This window comes from Arvicanthis niloticus, chromosome 10, assembly GCF_011762505.2.
Source record: "Arvicanthis niloticus isolate mArvNil1 chromosome 10, mArvNil1.pat.X, whole genome shotgun sequence".
Lineage (NCBI taxonomy): Eukaryota > Metazoa > Chordata > Mammalia > Rodentia > Muridae > Arvicanthis > Arvicanthis niloticus.
Window position 1 is genome coordinate 24,830,469 of NC_047667.1, and position 18,447 is coordinate 24,848,915.

Below are 18,447 nucleotides of genomic sequence, written 5' to 3' on the forward strand. Positions count from 1 at the left end.
AGAACTAGGAAGGTAATTGAGAATGAACCACCATCCCTCTGAGCCTTTGGCAGACTGAGAGCAGCCTTCCTTTTAAGGCAATCCAGCTTCCCCACAGGCGGAGTTTGGCAAGAAGGGGCAGAAAGAAGGAGATGGGGGGAGGAGCAAACATCACCTCACTCTGGAAGGAGGTGGCCACAGACCCCTCCAGCTGGGACTGTCTGCATACTGACTCCTGAGGGGTCATCCTCTGGGCAGAGAGGACAGAGCGTGCTTTCTGGCTGTGGCACTGTTAATGCTTTCCCTCTTGGAACCTCTGGGGTTCCATCCAGATTCCCAGCTCAAGGAATGGCCTAGACAAAAGACGTCCTGAGCAGACCCCCTGCACTGGCAGGTCCTTGGGTTTCACCTCCCCCTCCCCCCATGTTCCTGATTCCCTGGAGCCCTGCTGGATATGAGCTCCTGACACTGGGCCAGGGAGAACAAGGAGAGGCCTGTATGGAGCTGTGGGTCTCCCCCAGTGGGAGAAGGGCTTTGAGTCTGAACAAAACACTGCTTGGACTGGCTTCCCACCATGTGACTGATCCTCCCTTAGCGGGTGTCCCCTATTGCTTTAGGGGGTACACAGTAAAAGGAGAAAGTCCAAGAGAGAACCCATCTTGATGGACTGCATACCAAGCCCATGCAGTGGCCCTTGAATATGCTCTGTCCATAGCCTGATGACTGGGGCCTCAGAGGACACAAGTGCTTAGACTTTTCTTAGAATCCAGTTCTGCCCCCTACAGCTGTGGTGCTATATTGGTTGCCCAACCTCTAGTGACTTGGTTTTCCTTATCTGCAAACTGGGCATCTATTCCCCACCCTCAGAGGACAGCTCCCTGGACTATCCTCTGCTACAGAACCTGGATTCCCAGAGCAAGGAAGAGCAGGGATGGCTGTCAATTAGATGGTGACGTGTGTGCTTTTCTTGCTGAATTGCACTTCCCCTTACATGGGCTTGCAGCTGAGTCATTGTTCAGCAAGTACAGTTAAGCCCTGGAGTCCTCAGGACAGAAAGAGGCTGAAGGGGTCTTGAGAGGCTGGGGTGGGGACTGGCCCCAGGTTATCTGAGGAGGCAGAGAGGTCACTGGCAGGTAAAGGAAGATGTGTGAGCCCATGGAGCCGAGGTCAGTTCTAGACTGGAGGAACGTGGATGTGAGTAACCAGTGATGGTCTCTCCAGTTCTTCTGTAGGAGGTGGTGCACCCAGCCTCATACCCCAGCCTCATCTGCATCCTCCTGGCTCTTCAGGAAGGCATGGTTTGGGCACTCAGGATTGAACAGAGACTAAGTTGACAGCTTCCGGTCTGTGGGGTCAGACAAACCAGCTGAGGTCAAGCAAGCTGAGGTCTGCAAGGCCAAGGGCAGAGTTCTGATGTGTGTCGGCAGGGCATCCTTGGTTTCTGGGGGCTGTGGGAGGAATGTTGTGTGAGAAAGCTGGCAGCGGCTGTGTGGGGCACATTGAGCTATAGATTTGGCTTAAACTGGTTGTTCAATGAATCAACCAAGACTCGGTTCACTTAATAGAACTCTTTCAGTTCTATTTTGGGCTGACTGCCCCTTGCTCCTGTCTCCTTGCCTAGGGTAGGGGTGGAGGGCACTTGCTCCAAGGAAGGTCTCTCAGAAGACAGGATAACTTTTTTCCCCAGAGCTCCCAGGAATTCCTATCCTATGCTCTCACACATAAGCAACCACATATAACTAAGTTAGGCCCAGGTCACGTGTCATGGCTAAAACTGAGACTAATGTATGTAGCAGACATATTCTTCCAGGGGTGGCCACACTTGCTGGGTGAAGGCAAGGCAACCAGGCAAGTGGAGAGGCTGGGGAGAGGAGTGGGGTAAGGTGCCATAGGGTCTTAGAACCTAAAGAGCATGATGTACAGCCTTGGGGTGAGTGAGTAAGGAAAGGGGTGCAGAGCAGGACACCCCTAGAGAAGAAGAGCCCCTAGAGGAGAGTGAAGAGCCCCTAACTTTGTTCTTTTATAAACATAGAGGGTGGTGATGTCACCACAAGCAAAATGGAGAAATCTGGAAAGATCCGGTGTGAGGTGTGAGTTCAGTGAGTTCTGGTTCATGTGCAAACGGAGGTACCTGTGGGTGCTCCCAGGGAAGCTCATCAGAAATTAGCTGGGGTTAGACTAAGAAGAAAAGCAGGGCTGCAGATATATGGGATTCTGCATGGAGGTGGCGATAGATAGGGAAGAATGAAGGAGACTGGGACTAGACGGAACCCCAGCTTTCAGGATGAGGGGGTGAACACATTTCTCTTGTGCTCCAACATTTTATGCCTTTCAACGTGGTGTTTGGTCTCTTTAACCAGGGAGCCGGCATCACCTGCACTTAGGCTGGCTTCTCAGCCTGCACATGTTTACTGGGTCCCACTTCTAGGTCCCAGGTGCCGCAGAGATACATTTGGCCTGGACTCATCTGAGCTTTTAAAGCCACTCATTCCCCCCACTGCCCTCCAGACACCCATTCATATACCTGTGTGTTGGTGCTGTGCAGAACATGGGGACTCCACGACACAGGGGTGCTTTCTTATTAGACTCCTTTGGCTCTTGAACAACAAACTCCTGCATCTCCCATTCTTTTCCTTCCTAGCACCCTGTGTCTACTCACTGTCCCCCTTCACACTTATCTTATGTCCTCCATTAATTGAGCCTTTAAGAGCATATCTGCCTTTCATAGGCTTATGTCAGAAGAGCTCAGAGGGTTCTTCAGCACTTTCTTTGTTAAGGGACAAGAAAGAAGCAGGTCATCCACTTAAGGACATCCCACGTCCTCCTAGTCCCTGTGTCACTGGCACGTGAGATCAGCTGTCTGTCTTACAGTTGCTGGCTTGTGTTTTATAATTGTGGAATACTTACTATGTGCCAGACCTCTGATATCTGTACTTCCTCTAGTCCCCAGATATAATCTATGAAGAACTCTTATTTTCAGCCCCATTTTTGAGATGCAGAAATGAAGGTCTGGAAAGTCCAAGTCCCTTGTCTGGGGTCACACTGCGAGTGAGAGGCAGGATCAAAACCAGACTGAACTGTCTGGCATCCGGACCACAGCTCTGAACCAATACCTAGAGCATTTATTTCCAAGTTAGCCCAACCTACCTGCTTGGTATCACTTGGAGTATTAAAGGGAGAGTCCTGGGCTGGGCCAGTGCCTTTCTTTACTCTCAGCCCTGGGCAGGCAGGCCTAGTGAGTCAGGGGTGCTCCCAGATCTTACTTTGTAGTGCTTGAGAACGATGCCCTGTGTGCCCACCTTTTGTGGTTTTTTTTAAACCTTTTTGTTCAATTTTATTATCTTTTGTTGAGACACTGTCTTTTGAAACTCACCCTGTAGGTGAAGATGACCTTGTATTTATGATCTTCCTGACCCCCATCTTCAGAGTGTGGTAGGGGCACGGGGGCGGGGGTGGAAGGGTAGGAGTGAGTGAGGTGGTATAGGCTCTTCTACCATATTTGGCTTGTTTTTTTTTTTTTTTTTTTTTTAGAATTATTTGTTTTTGCCGGGCAGTGGTGGCGCATGCCTTTAATCCCAGCACTTGGGAGGCAGAGGCAGGCGAATTTCTGAGTTCGAGGCCAGCCTGGTCTACAGAGTGAGTTCCAGGACAGCCAGGACTACACAGAGAAACCCTGTCTCGAAAAACCAAAAAAAAAAAAAAAAAAAAAATTTATTTGTTTTTTATATATGTGAGTACACTGTTACTGTCTTCAGACACACCAGAAGAGGGCATTGGATCCCATTGCAGATGATTGTGAGCCACCATGTGGTTGCTGGGAATTGAACTCAGGACCTCTGGAAGAGCAGTCAGTGCTCTTAACTGCTGAGCCATCTCTCCAGCCCTAGTTTTTGGTTCATTACGTAGCTCTGACTGGTCTCAGATGTGTCTGAGCCTTTTAAGTTTTAGCATTATTCATATATATATATATATATATATATATATATATATATATATGAATATATATATATAATATGCATATATAAGATATATACATGCCTGTGCGTTTGGTTCAAAGAATAGCTATTATAGAGGAGCTCCTGTGGGTCAAGCAATAAAGGGCAGAGGCAGAAGAGGCCACCATGAGAGGAGATGGACCATGAGCACATGGCCAGAAGAAACAGCAACTAACAAGGGATTTTTATAGCTGGGGAATAAGTTAGTATAGCTCCAAACCTGCCCATCTATCTAGGCTTACGGATTGTAAATAAAATACCTGGATTTTGTGCTAGCTGGGACTATAAATTCATTCCACATTTGTGCTTTGGCACTCTTCCAGCAGATCCGACCTTACCCAATCCCTTTCTCTGTGAGAGCCAGTGGATTGTGATGGTCCTTCCCTCATGTCTTCTGGGTTACGTTCCTTCCACCCATATGTCCATCCATTGGCAATCTGAGTTTTGCCTACTTGTGAACTTGGCACTGCTTTAAGATTGACAGACCCTGGTTGGTCTGCCCCTGCGGAGCCATTCTCTGTGATGCATACGTGAATACATGTGGTGACTGATGCCCGGCCCAGCTAGCTCACTCACACTGCACCTGGATACTGTTTGTAGACCTTGTATCTTACTTACGATCTTTTCATATAGGGTGTGAAACATAGGACCAATCCACAGTAGCTCCCCAGCAAATAGGATGAAGTAGGAGAGGGAGGACACCCTCATATACACACATAAACACGCATGCACACACACATACACACACATGTGCACACACACATATACACACAAACATACATGCAGGCACACACACATATACACATGTATGCACACACAGTATACACATATATACACACATGCACACACATACACATGCACATGAACACACACACACACACACACACACACACACACACACACACACACGTCTTGCCAGCAGTAGTTGGAGAATGCTCTTAAGCCTCCCTGCTGTGGGCAGTGTGCATTTTCATCTCCCTGTGTATGAACCCCATTCTCAATTTTGTGTATGTTTTTTTTTTCCCCAGAATGCCAAATTGGGGAGGAGGCAAGAAATGTGGGGTGTGCCAGAAGACAGTCTACTTTGCCGAAGAGGTCCAGTGCGAGGGCAACAGTTTCCATAAATCCTGCTTCCTGTGCAGTGAGTACCGCCCAGGCCTGCTGTGGCTGCCAGGGGACCTGGACAGGCCTGCCCCCACAAGTTTGGCCTGGCCTGTCGACACCCCAGGGAACTGGTCCCTGGGGATGTAAACAGCTTGACATTTGGCCGAAGCACAGCTGGGGAGGGAAACACTTAAGGGCCTCTTTGTTCCCTTCAGAAGCTGTCCAGAGTTGGTGGGGGGTGGCTGGGGTGTGTGTTGGGGTGGGGGTGGGGGCAGGGCTGGGAGCCAAGCTGGAAAGGCTCACCCAGGAAAACTTTCCACTCTCCCTTTGTTCTGGCCACTCTATCATTTCTGAGAGAGATGCTTTCCATGCAAAGTCTCACCAGTCTTCCAGTTACCGCCTGGCTAGGTAAGAGACTTTGACCCTGGTGAAGGTCAGAGAAGAGGAAGATTACATTTTTCACTCAGCCTCTTGTATGGGGCACGAGGAGGGAGCAGCAAGGTTCTCATCCCACTCACCCGTTATGGAGAGTAGGAGGAATTCCAGGTCCATTGCTCTCTGCTCCCAATGATCAGTGTGACCACTCTAGCACCTCGATGGTATAGAAAACCATGCAGAGGCCACAGAGCAACTGAGCGAGGTTGGCTTAACCCAAGAACAGCTACAGTGTATGCATATAAATAAATAAAATTTTAAAAAAAGATTTATTTATTCATTTAATGTACGGAGTACACTGTTGCTGTCTTCACACACCCCAACCAGAAGAGGGCATTGGATCCCATTACAGATGGTTGTGAGCCACCATGTGGTTGCTGGGAATTGAACTCAGGACCTCTGGAAGAGCACTGACTGCTCTTAACCGCTGAGCCATCTCTCCAGCCCCCATCCTCAATTCTTAAATCTCAATTCTTAAATGATTTGTTCTTTGTAGCCAGAGCAGAAGTCTGGCCTAGCAGTTGTTTTCTGGAAGGTAGGCCTGACAGCAGGCAAGGCGGCAGGATGCCTTGGTTATGCCTCAAGTCTTTAGAGCCAGTCCAATCAGGGCTGGGATTATAATTTACTATTGTTTGTGTGGTGATGGACAAGTTCAATACTGCCTAGGATTACTGTGAGAATTGAGATGAAAAGAGTTTGTAAAACAAAAGAAGCACAAAGTAGTGTGAATGTTCAGTAGATACACAAACTCATCAACACATACACTCATAGATAAGGGTGACACAACAAGAAGGAGCTCAGGAGAGCTCACGGGAGCTGAAGCCCCAGCCCATCTGAGACTCAGGATCATAGAGACCAGGAGCTCATTCCCCCATTCCCCGTGGTCTGATCTGGAGTGGGGTCCAGAGAGCACACGTGTGTGTATTCACCTGACAGTCACATCTCTCTCTACCTGTCGATGAGCAGACCAGCCAGATGCCACCCAGCACGGGGCGGGGGTGGGGTGGGGGTGGGGGTGGGGGTTCTCACTCTCAGCAGGCCTGGCAGGCCAGTCCCAGGGTTCACGTGATAAATGAGGAGATGACAAACATTTGTGGAGTTCTGCTGGCTTCCAGCCTGCCAAGGAGGCCCAGACAGCAGCAGCAGGTCCTCAGCAGTTCATCATGCAGGGGCCTTTCAAGCTTTTATCCCCACCCACCCTGCCCCCAGAGGGAATAAGAGACAGCTTGGTGCCAGTTGGGAAGAGGGGTCTGGACTTCTGGGTCTGAAAGGCTCCTCTCAAATGTTTCCTAATCACTGACTAAAAGCGACCAGCTGTCTCCAAAGCTCCTGCTGAAGTTCTAATGTGAAGGCCTAGCTTCTGGTCAGGCGTGGATGGAGGTCAGGAATTCAGGGGGTGGCCCAGAAAGGAAGGAACAGGGCCTGGGGCAGGGTGTGAGGAGGTGTTCGGGATTAGAAGCAATTGCAGAAAACCAGGTTGAGGAGAGGCTGCCATGCAGCTGTTTCTTTAGGGCCGCAGACCTTTGATGGGGGTGGGAGTGGGGAAGGGGGTTGGAGGGCGTGAGAGATGGAGGTATGGGGGGTGGAGAGGTGGGAGATAGTGGTATGGGGGGGTGGGGAGGGTGGGAATGTCCAACAAACCTTTCACAGGGGTCACCTAAGACCTTTAGAAAACACATATTTACATGATGATTCATAACCATTAGTAAAATTACAGCTATGAAGTAGCAATGAAAATAATTTTATGGTTGGGGGTCACCACAACATGAGGAGCTGTATTAAAGGGGGGTCGTATCATTAGGAAGGCTTAGAACCACTGTTCTAGGGGATGGTTGTGTGTGTGTCTGTGGTGACTTGGACCTGTGCAGAGTCTAGGGGCCAGAGCTCTGAGCTGACCAGGAGTCCTGTGCTCTAGGCATGCTGGGATGTTATCCCCACTGTCTTATCCCTAGTACCCCAGTGCATGATGGGATCTCACCTGAGACTTGGTTGGGACTGGGAGGAGCATCACTCTCCCTTCCAGTCAACTGGTTGATATGTCTGCCTTAAGTTCATGGTAACCCATAGAATCAAAGGGCTATTTCTCCTCAGGAAGGGAAAGGCCATCAGGTTCTGGCCTGGGTGGCAGTCCAGGTCATTTGTTAGCCTAGAATAGGTCCTTAAAAGAAGGTCTATTAGTTTTAAACCTTGGTCATAGATTCAACTCAGTTTGTCACCCTGTATATACTTTTTTTTTTTTTTTTCCTGGAGGTTTAGGATAGGTATGAGGAAGCCAAGATGATGCGATAGGAAAGATAAGAGAGACCAGGTCTTCCTGGGTTTGGCCTGAGGTGAGAAGCCTACAGTAAGCCTGCCCTCACTTCCACTCTGCCCACTTCAATGCAGTAGAGAAAGAAGCCTCTTCCCCCTAGACAACAAGTGGGTGATAGATGCAGCTTGAGTTCAGGCCTATAGGAGCCTTCCCTGAGGTGGTGTGTCTAATCCTGAGTTGCAACCTGGTCCTTCTTGGCATGAGCTGGGCTGAGCAACCATTTCTGTGGATAAGAAAGGTCTGTCTGTCTTAACCCTGTGCTGGTGGCCAGTGGAACTAAAGTCTGCGGTGGGCTCTAAGCTGTTCCCCAGACTCTGTGAGCACAGGAGAGGCCTGGAGAAGCCCCAGACACACTCTGACCCTCAGCTAAGGCTTAAGGTCAGTTCTTACTTTCCACTTCTTGGAAGAGCCACAGCCTGGCAGAAAACCAGGACTGGAAATCAGAGCTAGGATCTGGCCTGGTCTTGCTTCTGAAAGACTCCGTGACCCTGAGCAGTTTTTGTGGGTTTTGGTTTTCTTTCCAGAGGTGGTCATTCTCCATCTTTGGGTGTGGTGAGTGGGTGCCTCTTTTCCATATTTCCAAAAGCACGGAGCCAGGTAGCATCTGGAAACGGTTTCCAAACAATGTGCTTTACTAACCTAGGGTTTCAGTTTTGTTTCCGTTCTGCTTAACCTGATTTGGTAGAATTCAAGTCTTCTCTGAAGGAAGGATATATTCAAAATTTCCCTTGGCCAAGATTTTTGGGGGACCCACAAGTGAACCCCCGCTATCATTACTTGGGTGGAGGGGGAGGAGGCTATGGTGGGGTTATAGTGGGCGGGTCTGTACCTCTGAGAAAACCAAGGTAATGCAGAAAGGATCAGGTGGTCTTGACCAGTATGGGGTGGCTGTGGGGGAGAGGGTTAGGGCGGAGGGGTGGCGGGGGGGGGGGGGGGAGGGATCAACAGACACGGGCTTGTAGGCCCTGATGGGTGGTGTCTCCAGTGTCAGGATCCTCAAAAAGGTCCTGACCAGCCAAAAAAGGCCTCTTCCTCCTTAAGCACTGCTATCTCTGTTTTCTGCCTTCCCTTCGATTTTGGAATTCCTGATTTAAAGTAGGTCTAAGGAAAACAGTTCCCGCCTGGGCTAGTTCCTGACTTCCCTCCCTAGAAGGGAATGTTGGAGCCTTGGCCTGTTGTTCTCTGCCTTGCCTTAAAGTTCCTGGAGCCAAGCCCCAGGGGAGGTGGTGGGAGGGTCCATATTTGGGTGGCTGAGAGTACTGGAATGAGGTAGAGATCTCAAGTCCTGGATAAGAGGGTCCTTATTTAGCCTGAAGTCCCCGACCTAGGGCCCATAGAGAACTGGGGAGGCCTGGTCCTTTCAAGGCAAAGAATGGTAACTTGTAAGGCAACTCAGCCCCTCGCTTGCTGCCTGTAGACTTCCCACTTCAAGGGAGGCGTTCTCCCATGCTGTTCAGTTGGGCAGACCAACACCAGTATTTAGGGGATATTAAGTGGAGTCTCCTGGGAGGAGAAGGAGGCAGAATGGAAGCAAATGCTCCTTCCCATGGTACCACCAGTATATAATGCTAGTGTGAGTAGCTGACACTTATTGTGAACCTTTTGTGCGTAGGGTATTGAGTTAGGCGTGCCACGTCTGAGATCTCACTTGATTTTCCTAACGACCTTTTAGGGCAGATGAGATTACCCACACTCATAAATAAGGACACGGAGCCTGGAAAGGGAAAGTAGTTTGTCCCAGCCACCTAGATGGCATGGAGAGCCGGGGTCTGATTGCAGACTCTCCACAGCCCTTGTATGTTGGATATCTGGCACAGCTCATTGTGGGACTAACAGGAACGTGTACAGGGCTTGGAGGTTTTCTAGCTCACTCTATCCCTGCCTCACCTATACTGTGACTCAGAACATTCTTCCATTGTGTCCAGCCCTTCTTTTCCTTGTGGTTCAGTGACTTCTGAGACTAGAAACTACAAATTGAGTTCTGATGACCATGACTTGCATCTCATTTCAAAACCCACCGTGTTGGGCATCTTATACATGTTCCATTTCTTTTGGGGGTGTATCACTTCGCCTGCATTCCCGTCCCTGCTGTAATAACACCCCCAGATGTGGTCTTTCTATGCCACTGACAGAGGCAGGAAAACCATGTGCTTCTTTCTGCCCTTCTGTTTCCTCTCCTATTGGGACACATGGTCTCTCTATTAAAGGCAGAATGAAAAACTCCATCTGGTATTCTGTGGCTCAGATCCGCCTAGGCTGTGGCTTCTGAACTTTGGGGCGCACTGAGACTTGGATAGGTACCAGAGTACAGAGGTTTGAGGAAAACACCCCCAGATTCCTGGAGGCCAGGCCTTGACCACCTAGAGTCAGATATTCCTGGAAGCCAGCCCATTGGCCACCCTGCTGGTCTCTTTTTCTGTATGAGTCAGTCCTGGGAGGCCCCCAGCTGCATCTTACCATTCCCTGTCTCCTCCCCAGTGGTCTGCAAGAAGAATCTGGACAGCACTACTGTGGCAGTGCATGGAGAAGAGATCTATTGCAAGTCATGTTATGGCAAGAAGTATGGGCCAAAAGGCTACGGCTACGGGCAGGGCGCAGGCACGCTGAGCACAGACAAAGGGGAGTCTCTGGGCATCAAGCATGAGGAGTGAGTACAAGATCCTCTCTCCCTTTACTTGGGTTCTCACCCTGTTCTTGAAATGGATGCCAGTGAAACACCTTTGGTTAAACAGTGGAAGGTCTGGGAAGCCACTGATTTAAAGGGAGAGCTATACATGGTGGCCCATGCCTGCCATTCTAGGGAGGCTGAACCTGGAAGACCTTGAGCTCAAGGTCAACTTAAGCTACAAATACAGACTATGTTTAAATAAAATCCCAAACCAGGCTGGGGAAAAGGCTCACTTGGTAAAGTCCTTGCCACATAAACATGAGGACCCGAGTTTAATCCCAAGCACCCAATGTAAAAGCTGGGTACTGGCAATGTGCACTTACAGTCCCAGTGTTGAGAAGACAGGAGGATACCTGGGGCTTGGTAGCTAGCTGGAAGAGACCTGTCTCAAAAAATAAGGTGGAGAGGAGTTAAGAGGACACCCAATGTTGACCTCTGGTCTCTACGTGTATGAGCTCACACATGCGTGTTCACCTTACTTGAACATACACATGAACATGTGCGCGCACACACATGCAGAAAGAGAGAGAGATCTCAAAAGCAAATTAAAAAATGAACAAATAAAATAAGAATTCATGAAAGGAAGCCACAGAGTAGGTCTCTGTGTGGGGCTGCCGGGACAGCTGAGGACCAAGTGTCTGCTGTGAAAACTCAGCCTAGATTTTTACAAGCTCAGGGCTAGAAGGGGCTCTAAGAGTTACAGTCCAATTTCTTCATTTTATAATTGAAAATTCAGAGGAGCGTCAGCCCGCTACCCTTCACCCCTGCTCAGAGGAAGTAGGTTCCTTTCCTGGGCCATGCCTCAGGGTGTCACTGTCATCTCTTGCCTCTGAGCTGCTGGGAAACGGTGGCTGTCAGCCCCTCGGCAATGGGGAAGTGAATGGAATGATGAAGACTCACCGGATTTCAGCCAAGGTCATTGTCCTCACAGGAATGCTCTGTCAGCATATTTCTCCTGCAAAGAATCTAATGATAGATGGTCTACAGAAGTGAGGGCAGGGGAGGGGTCTTGGCAAACGATGTGCCAAATGATTCTGGGGGCTTTAATGAGGTGACCAGGAGACTGTGCTGTGTTGCCAAACTCTTGGGATCTCAGAGGCCATGGTGGCCTTAGCTCTGATGGAAAGGGTTCCACCCCTGCACTTAGTCAACTTGCCACATGCACTTCTGTGTGTAGAGCCCCCGGACACAGGCCCACCACCAACCCCAACGCATCCAAGTTTGCCCAGAAGATCGGCGGCTCTGAGCGCTGTCCCCGATGTAGCCAGGCGGTCTATGCTGCGGAGAAGGTGATTGGTGCTGGCAAGGTAAGGCGCTGCTGGGCATGAGGGAGGGAAGAGGGAGGTGAGTTTCCGAAACATGGATTACAGAGCTGTGTGATGGATGACTCTAGACCCACTCCAGGCAGCAGCCTGAGCCCTGCACTTTGCCTCCTTCCAGAGATCCAGTGGTCTGTCCCGGATCTTAGAGAACTCACCTAAGCCACGAACTGTACCATCCCCAGTGCCAAAGACTGTCTCTGGTCACTTTGTAGGGCATTGCTAAGGCTGAGGATGTAGATGGGTATTGAAGGGCCCAGCTCCTAAGATTTTATGGCTGGGTTCTCTCTGTCTCTCTGTGTGTGTGTGTCTCTGTGTATGTCTGTCTGTCTGTCTCTGTCTGTCTGTCTCTCTCTGTCTCTGTCTCTCTGTCTCTCTCTGTCTTTCTCTTTCTCTGTCTCTCTCTCTCTCTCTCTCTCTCTCTCTCTCTCTCTCTCTCTCTCTCTGAGACAGGCTTTCTCTGTGAGTCCCTGGTTGTCCTAGAACCAGGCTGGCCTCAAACTCACAGAGATCTATCTACCTCTGCCAAGTGCTGGTATTAAAGGTGTGTATCACCAATGCTAATGGCTAGGTTTTCTGAAGAGGGCTTCTCAGGCTGGAGAGATGGCTCAGTGGTTAAGATCACTGACTGCTGTTCCAGAGGTCCTGAGTTCAATTCCCAGCAACCACATGGTGGCTCACAACCATCTATAATGGGATCCGATGCCCTCTTCTGGTGTGTCTGAAGACAGCTACAGCGTACTCATGTACATAAAATATAAGTAAATACAACTAAGAGGGTTTCCTCCTTTCTAGGATGAAGATTCACAGCTTTAATCAGATTTTAGGTGTTTTAGTTCCAGAAATACCTTTTAGAATCACAAAATACAATTATAAACCATCACGAAATATATATTTTGTTTCATGGGTGTATTCTGCCAGAAATGCACTCCTATAACCCTGAGGACAGAGGTTTTCTTGGTTAAGGTCTGTCAGCCTGCTGGAAGGTTTTTCCACATTTTTTTTTCATTCCTTTGCCTGCCCTGTCCCTGTGCTATTCCGATAGTAGCTTCCAGCTCCCAGTCCACAGTGCTCAAGGAGAATCACCCTGGACAACCAACTGTCCAAACAGCTCAGTGATCATTTCCTTGGTGTTCTTTGGTGGGAAAGAGCAGGAGAGCCCTGGGCCTTTGCAGTCTTAGACTAAGAGTCAGCAGATCACAGAACTCATACCCTCAAGCAGTGAGGACGTCTGGATCCTCAGCCGAGGCCTAGGCTGAATGAGTGATTAGGCCATACTCAGACAGGGAGCCAGTGGACCCATGGTGCGTGGAACTCGTGGCCATGCCCAGACTGTAACCTCTTCATTGCTGCTGAGATTCTCCACATCACACAAACCAAGGGATGAATAATCTGCCCATATCTTCTAGCTAGGAAGCCAGCCAGGAGCCCAGCCAGGCTTGCCTGATTCTGAAGCCCTGTCTCTTACTACTGTTGACTTTACTGTGGGTCACTTAACCCCTTTGAAAACATTTCTATACTTGCAAAGAAAGAACAGGGTTGTTAAGCCCGCCGTGGTGATGAACCGCCTCGGCCCTATGTAATCTGCTTGAATTTTGATTTTGCCCTTTACTCGTGGGCAGCTTTCCTGAGCATCAGTCATGCATAATGTAGGCCAAGGAGTGGAGCCATGATGAAGTGAAGCCATGACCACCTCTGACATACAAAATGTTTTTAAGAGTGTATGAGGAAATACATGTGTAGTGGGCATTGTTGTGCCTTAAATATCATGGCCACACATGCCTGTGATCTCAGACTGAACCCCCAAAAGGAGGAAAAAAGGAAAGAAAAAGTAATATCAGAAGTCATCTTTTCCCTTTGCCTATGAAGACAGGAAATTATTAAAGAAATACCCAGGAATCCCTGTTTCCATGGCATAGGGTAGAGATTGCACTGAGGTCGGGCAGTGGTGGCAGCAAACACCTTTAATCTCGGCACTCAGGAGCTGGCCTCTGTGAGTTTGAGGCCAGCCTGGTCTACAGAGTAAGCTCCAGGGCAGCCAAGGCTACAGAGAGAAACCCTGTCTTAAAAAATAAAATAAAATAAAATAAAATAAAATAAAATAAAATAATTGTCCTGAGAAGTAGAATAAGAACATTTTGAGTTCAACGGGAAAAGAGAAGAAGAAGCCCCTTAAGAAGCATTGAGGAACACAGTGTGCCTTTCATTGTTGGGTGAATGGGCAAAGACACGAGGCTTATTTCAGGAGTGTCTGGAAAGTATGAGATGGTACTCTGGGTGGCCTGTGTGTAATTCCGTCTTCTTCCAGTCCGGAGTGCTGGGGTAGCGGTTTCTGCTTTACAAAGAGGTTTGACAGAGCCCTGAAGGATAATTAGGATTTGTCCACCCTATCTTGGCCCCCTGCTGCTGTCTTTTGGGCACATGAGGAGCTGAGGGGTGAGGTCCAGTGGCCAGGAAATCTGAAGGCCCCAGCTGCTTTTCCTACCCTCCGGCCTGGGCATTGGTGGTTACGCTGAGGAACTCACTGGCCTTACATGGCATTGTTTTATTGTCCCAGCTGAAGGCCGGCAGCCTCTTCCATGTACACGTCACCTTGTCCAACTGTTGCCAATGGGAGTTGGTTGTTGAGTTCTGTTGTTGTGTAGCTGTGTGTGTGTGTGAATGCCATGTACAAACTTGAGTCCTGCCTCTCTTGAGATGCTCTCTTTGCCCTATGCTGCCTTAGGGAATCACAAAGAGCCTTCTGTGGCTTCCTATTGAGTTAAGTACACTGTAGACAGACCTATTCTCCTTTCAAAAACCATATAGATTTGACTCAGGGCTTCCTCCATGCCTGGCCCCATGCAAGCACTTGACTCTGGTGAAGCTATTTAATTCTGGCAGCTGCCTAGCAAAGGAAATAAGACCACACCACTCCCTGACAGCTGAGATGAGGCACCAAGTTCTAGAACCTCAAAGGCTGGGCTGCTCCAGGAAAATCCCGGTGATAGATGCCTGTTCCGTGTTTGTGCACCGCCATTTTAATATGAAATCCTCACATCCACTCTACAAGATGAACAGAGAGGTCTCCTGGGAGGACATCAGGGCAGCTATTCAAATAGCATGTGGCAGAGGCAAGATAAATCCAGAACCATACCAGTTTTACAGGCAGAATGGTATGGAGAAGGCTGGCCTGGCAGCCTGTGGGGGGTTGCAGCTACCCAGGTGGGATGTAACCTTCTTCTGTAGTGCATCTGGAACCACTAAGCTGGGAGCCATGGTAGGACATCGCGTTCATCGTGGCACATCACTAGTGTGCGCTTAGTGCCTGGCCTGCTCCCTCTGCATCTGGGCCACATTCTCCAATCATCCCTGTCACCCCTACTGACTGGCAAAATGTCTGTCCATGATGGCGTCAAATGGTGGGCTGGGGTGGAGTCCCTTAGTCACTGGCAGTGATGTTAACCATTTCCTTTCTTACCTAGTCCTGGCATAAGTCCTGCTTCCGATGTGCCAAGTGTGGCAAAGGCCTGGAGTCGACCACCCTGGCGGACAAGGATGGTGAGATCTACTGCAAAGGTGGGTAGCTCCGCTTCTCTCTGAAGACCGGAAGGTTGGAGGGGGCTGGAGACCAAGCGACTAGGCTGTCGCTAAATGAACCAAGCCCCTTGCCTTCCAATCCAAGGGCCAGAGTGGCCTCTTCATGACACAATGGGGAAATCAGAGAAGGAGAATGAGACTTGGCCAGAGTTAGATGGAGCATAGGGTGGGGATAAGGGCGGGGCTTAGGATCTTAGGGCAGGGGATAAGGGCGGGGCTTAGGATCTTAGGGCAGGGGATAAGGGCGGGGCTTAGGATCTTAGGGCAGGGGGGTTAGGGCGGGGCTTAGGATCTTAGGGCAGGGGATAAGGGCGGGGCTTAGGATCTCAATACCTGTCCAGTGTTTTTCAGCAAACGATTTACTCCCTCATTAAAATAAGTTGTTCTCCTCACTACCGAGGCTAGGAGTGCAGTGGAGACAGGGAGGCGGGCACTGGTAGATTGCCCTCCAGAGACCAGGCACAAGGAGTGGTAGGAGAAGCTACTCGGGTCAGGATACATCCTTACCCTTCTCTTCTCTCTGCAGGATGCTATGCCAAAAACTTTGGGCCCAAAGGTTTTGGCTTTGGACAAGGAGCTGGAGCCTTGGTCCACTCAGAGTGAAGCTGCCGCCTCCCGCACGCCCTGCCTACTACTGAGCTTTCCGTCAGCAGTTCATTCCCAGAAGCCTTGGACACCTCCAAGCTCCTCTCCCTCGCTCAGCCCTGCTGCACGTCACTAATGCCTTGGACTTGGGTAGCTGGCTTCTTTTGGTTTAGGGGTCTGCCTGAGCTCCTTCCCCACTAAGGGCTTCCTCCTGCCTGGCATTTGAAACATTACCTTTAGGAGACAGTCATCCCTTTCCAGAGACCAGGTCCCTCTCCCCACACCTCCCCCATACAGACCTCTGTTTCTAGGCTGAATGTCCACCCTTTACTGGCCAGGACACCTGAGCTCATGTCTTTGGAGACCAATAGAGCTAAGCAGGAGACCTGGGACAGGGAGGCAGGACCAGAATTGGGCTAGGCAAGGTTGTGGTTTATTGGATCCCAGAGAGTCTCCTCTGGGTAGGAGGCTGAGTTCTTGGTGCATCCCAGTCTGGGAAGTCCCCACGAGAGGCAGAGAGGTGCAGATAGGATTGTTGGCCATCGGAAGGAGCTCTTTCTCTGGCCTCTTGCCTTTGAATGTGGAAATAGTATTTTTTCATTCAGGAATGGAGTACAAGGCAGGCAGAGGACAGACACCGAGTCTAGGGGTTGTCTGACCTCCTTAGGCATCAAGTTCCCTGTCTGATGGGCAAGAGAGAGCCTAATGAATACCTTGAACAAGTATTTACATTTTTCAGTGGTCCAGATCTTGGAGTGGTCAATTCTGGTTCTAACCTTGGGTCGGATGGCTGGGATGGACCTTTTCTGTGGCAGCATAGCCCAGGGTATAGCTGTGTTCTAGCCACTCCTGAGGGTTCCTCTGAACCCCCAGTCCTTACTCCTCTCCAGCCCAGACCCAATTTTTCCTCTTTTTACCCCACCTTTCTCTAGTAACCTTCACTACCTTGCCCATCCCATTGAGGCCCCAAGGTCAGGAGCAGAGGGGAGAAGGGGAAGGGCCGGTGATGTTCCCCGGGACTGAGGGGACAAGGCTGTGTACAGCTATTTGCTGCATGGGCTGTAGGCATGGGCTGTTGAAGCTGATTTATCATCTGATCAATAAAGCAATTTAGAACTGAACTCTGATTTCCTGTCTGTCTATGGAGACCCTGCCACACCCTGGAGCCAGGGCTGGATTGGGCCAGAACAATCACAGCAAGGCCTGGTAGAAATGAACCAAAAAGAATCACTCTCGGGCTTTCTACGGTCTGTTTACTTTATAATATTGATTCTAAGGGAACCAAATGACCAAAGGTCACCGCCTCGCCCTGTTTGCCCTCCACCCCTGTCTCAAAATTCCCTGTGGGAATTTTGTGGAGTTGGCTCTTGAAAGGCTCAGTCAGGTCCCAACAATGTGCTCCACAACTCAGCTTTTGGAAAGACCCTTGTAAAGAGAAACTCAGCCGGAGGAACTCTCTGTATCAACTCCAGAAATCTCACTTCTTGGAAGTGCGTGTGTGTGTGTGTGTGTGTGTGTGTGTGTGTGTGTGTGTGTGTGTGATATTGGGGAGAGGGAACCAGCTGTCTGCTTGTCTGCTTTTCTCTAAGGGCCCCTACAGCCAGGTCCATGGAAGACCAGGCTTGGGAAAATAGGCTTGTCTGAAGGGTTGTAGTGTTGTTCATCTTAGGCACACCCATTGTACCCAGAGCTGGGCTGTGTCAGTCCATGAAAATGTGCCCGCACTGAAATTTTCAAAACAGTGAGTAGAATTTAAACAATAGGTTTTATGCTTGTATTAGCCAGAGGGTCAGGCCAGCAGTGCTCCTTGTGGGACCTACACCAGAGCACAAGGCAGCACCTGCCCAACGGCTAGAGCTCAGGAGTGCCAGTCCTAAGTGGCGCTGACAGCTCTCAAACAGGGCTCAAGACACATAGGAAGTTCTCAGGGAGGTTTGTGCCTAGAGGACAATGGTTCATTCCATAAGCACAAATGGATCCTCCTACCCTGGGCGGGACCCACAGAGTACCAGGATGCGTGCCTTTGGGGTCCAAAGATGGAGACAGGCTGCCCTCTGCTGGCTGCGCAGGCAGGTCTCGGCCCAGCACAGTACCATCAGGCAGGCCCATGTACTCCGTCTCACTCTTCCCCATTGATCTTCTTACAGTTACACAGTAGCAGAAGGGGTCACACAGACACACTGTAAAGCTCGGGTACCAGCAGAAGGCTGTAATTGAGTGGAACGTGAGTGAGTCGCAGGGATCTGCAGGCGCCGAGCGTGGTCTGTACCGATAAACACCAGGTGGCGCTGTGGGGTCAAGGCAAAAGGCAGCCACTCCGGGTTTTTTTGTTTGTTTGTTTGTTTTTCTTTTCTTTTCTTTTTTTTCTTTCATTTTATTTTTGTTAGGTACTCCCTTTCTGCTGTGGATGTTGATGACCTTTTGCTTCTGTGAGGACATCTAATCTCTCCGGAAGGAGATGTGCTCTAATAC

General features: G+C 49.8%; 1 protein-coding gene across 2 annotated transcripts in view; it reads left to right on the plus strand.

The window, feature by feature from the left end:
* Positions 1 to 17,096, plus strand: part of Csrp1 (cysteine and glycine rich protein 1) — a 31,687-nt gene extending 14,591 nt beyond the window's left edge. For both annotated transcript variants that reach the window (XM_076941257.1, XM_034512893.2), the window contains exons 2-6: positions 5,003 to 5,115; positions 10,303 to 10,471; positions 11,670 to 11,799; positions 15,276 to 15,369; positions 15,917 to 17,096. In XM_076941257.1, coding sequence (XP_076797372.1) covers positions 5,004 to 5,115; positions 10,303 to 10,471; positions 11,670 to 11,799; positions 15,276 to 15,369; positions 15,917 to 15,993 — 582 coding nt within the window. In that variant the 5' untranslated portion in view covers position 5,003 and the 3' untranslated portion in view covers positions 15,994 to 17,096. The remainder of the gene's footprint in view (positions 1 to 5,002; positions 5,116 to 10,302; positions 10,472 to 11,669; positions 11,800 to 15,275; positions 15,370 to 15,916) is intronic.
* Positions 17,097 to 18,447: the final 1,351 nt, after the last annotated feature.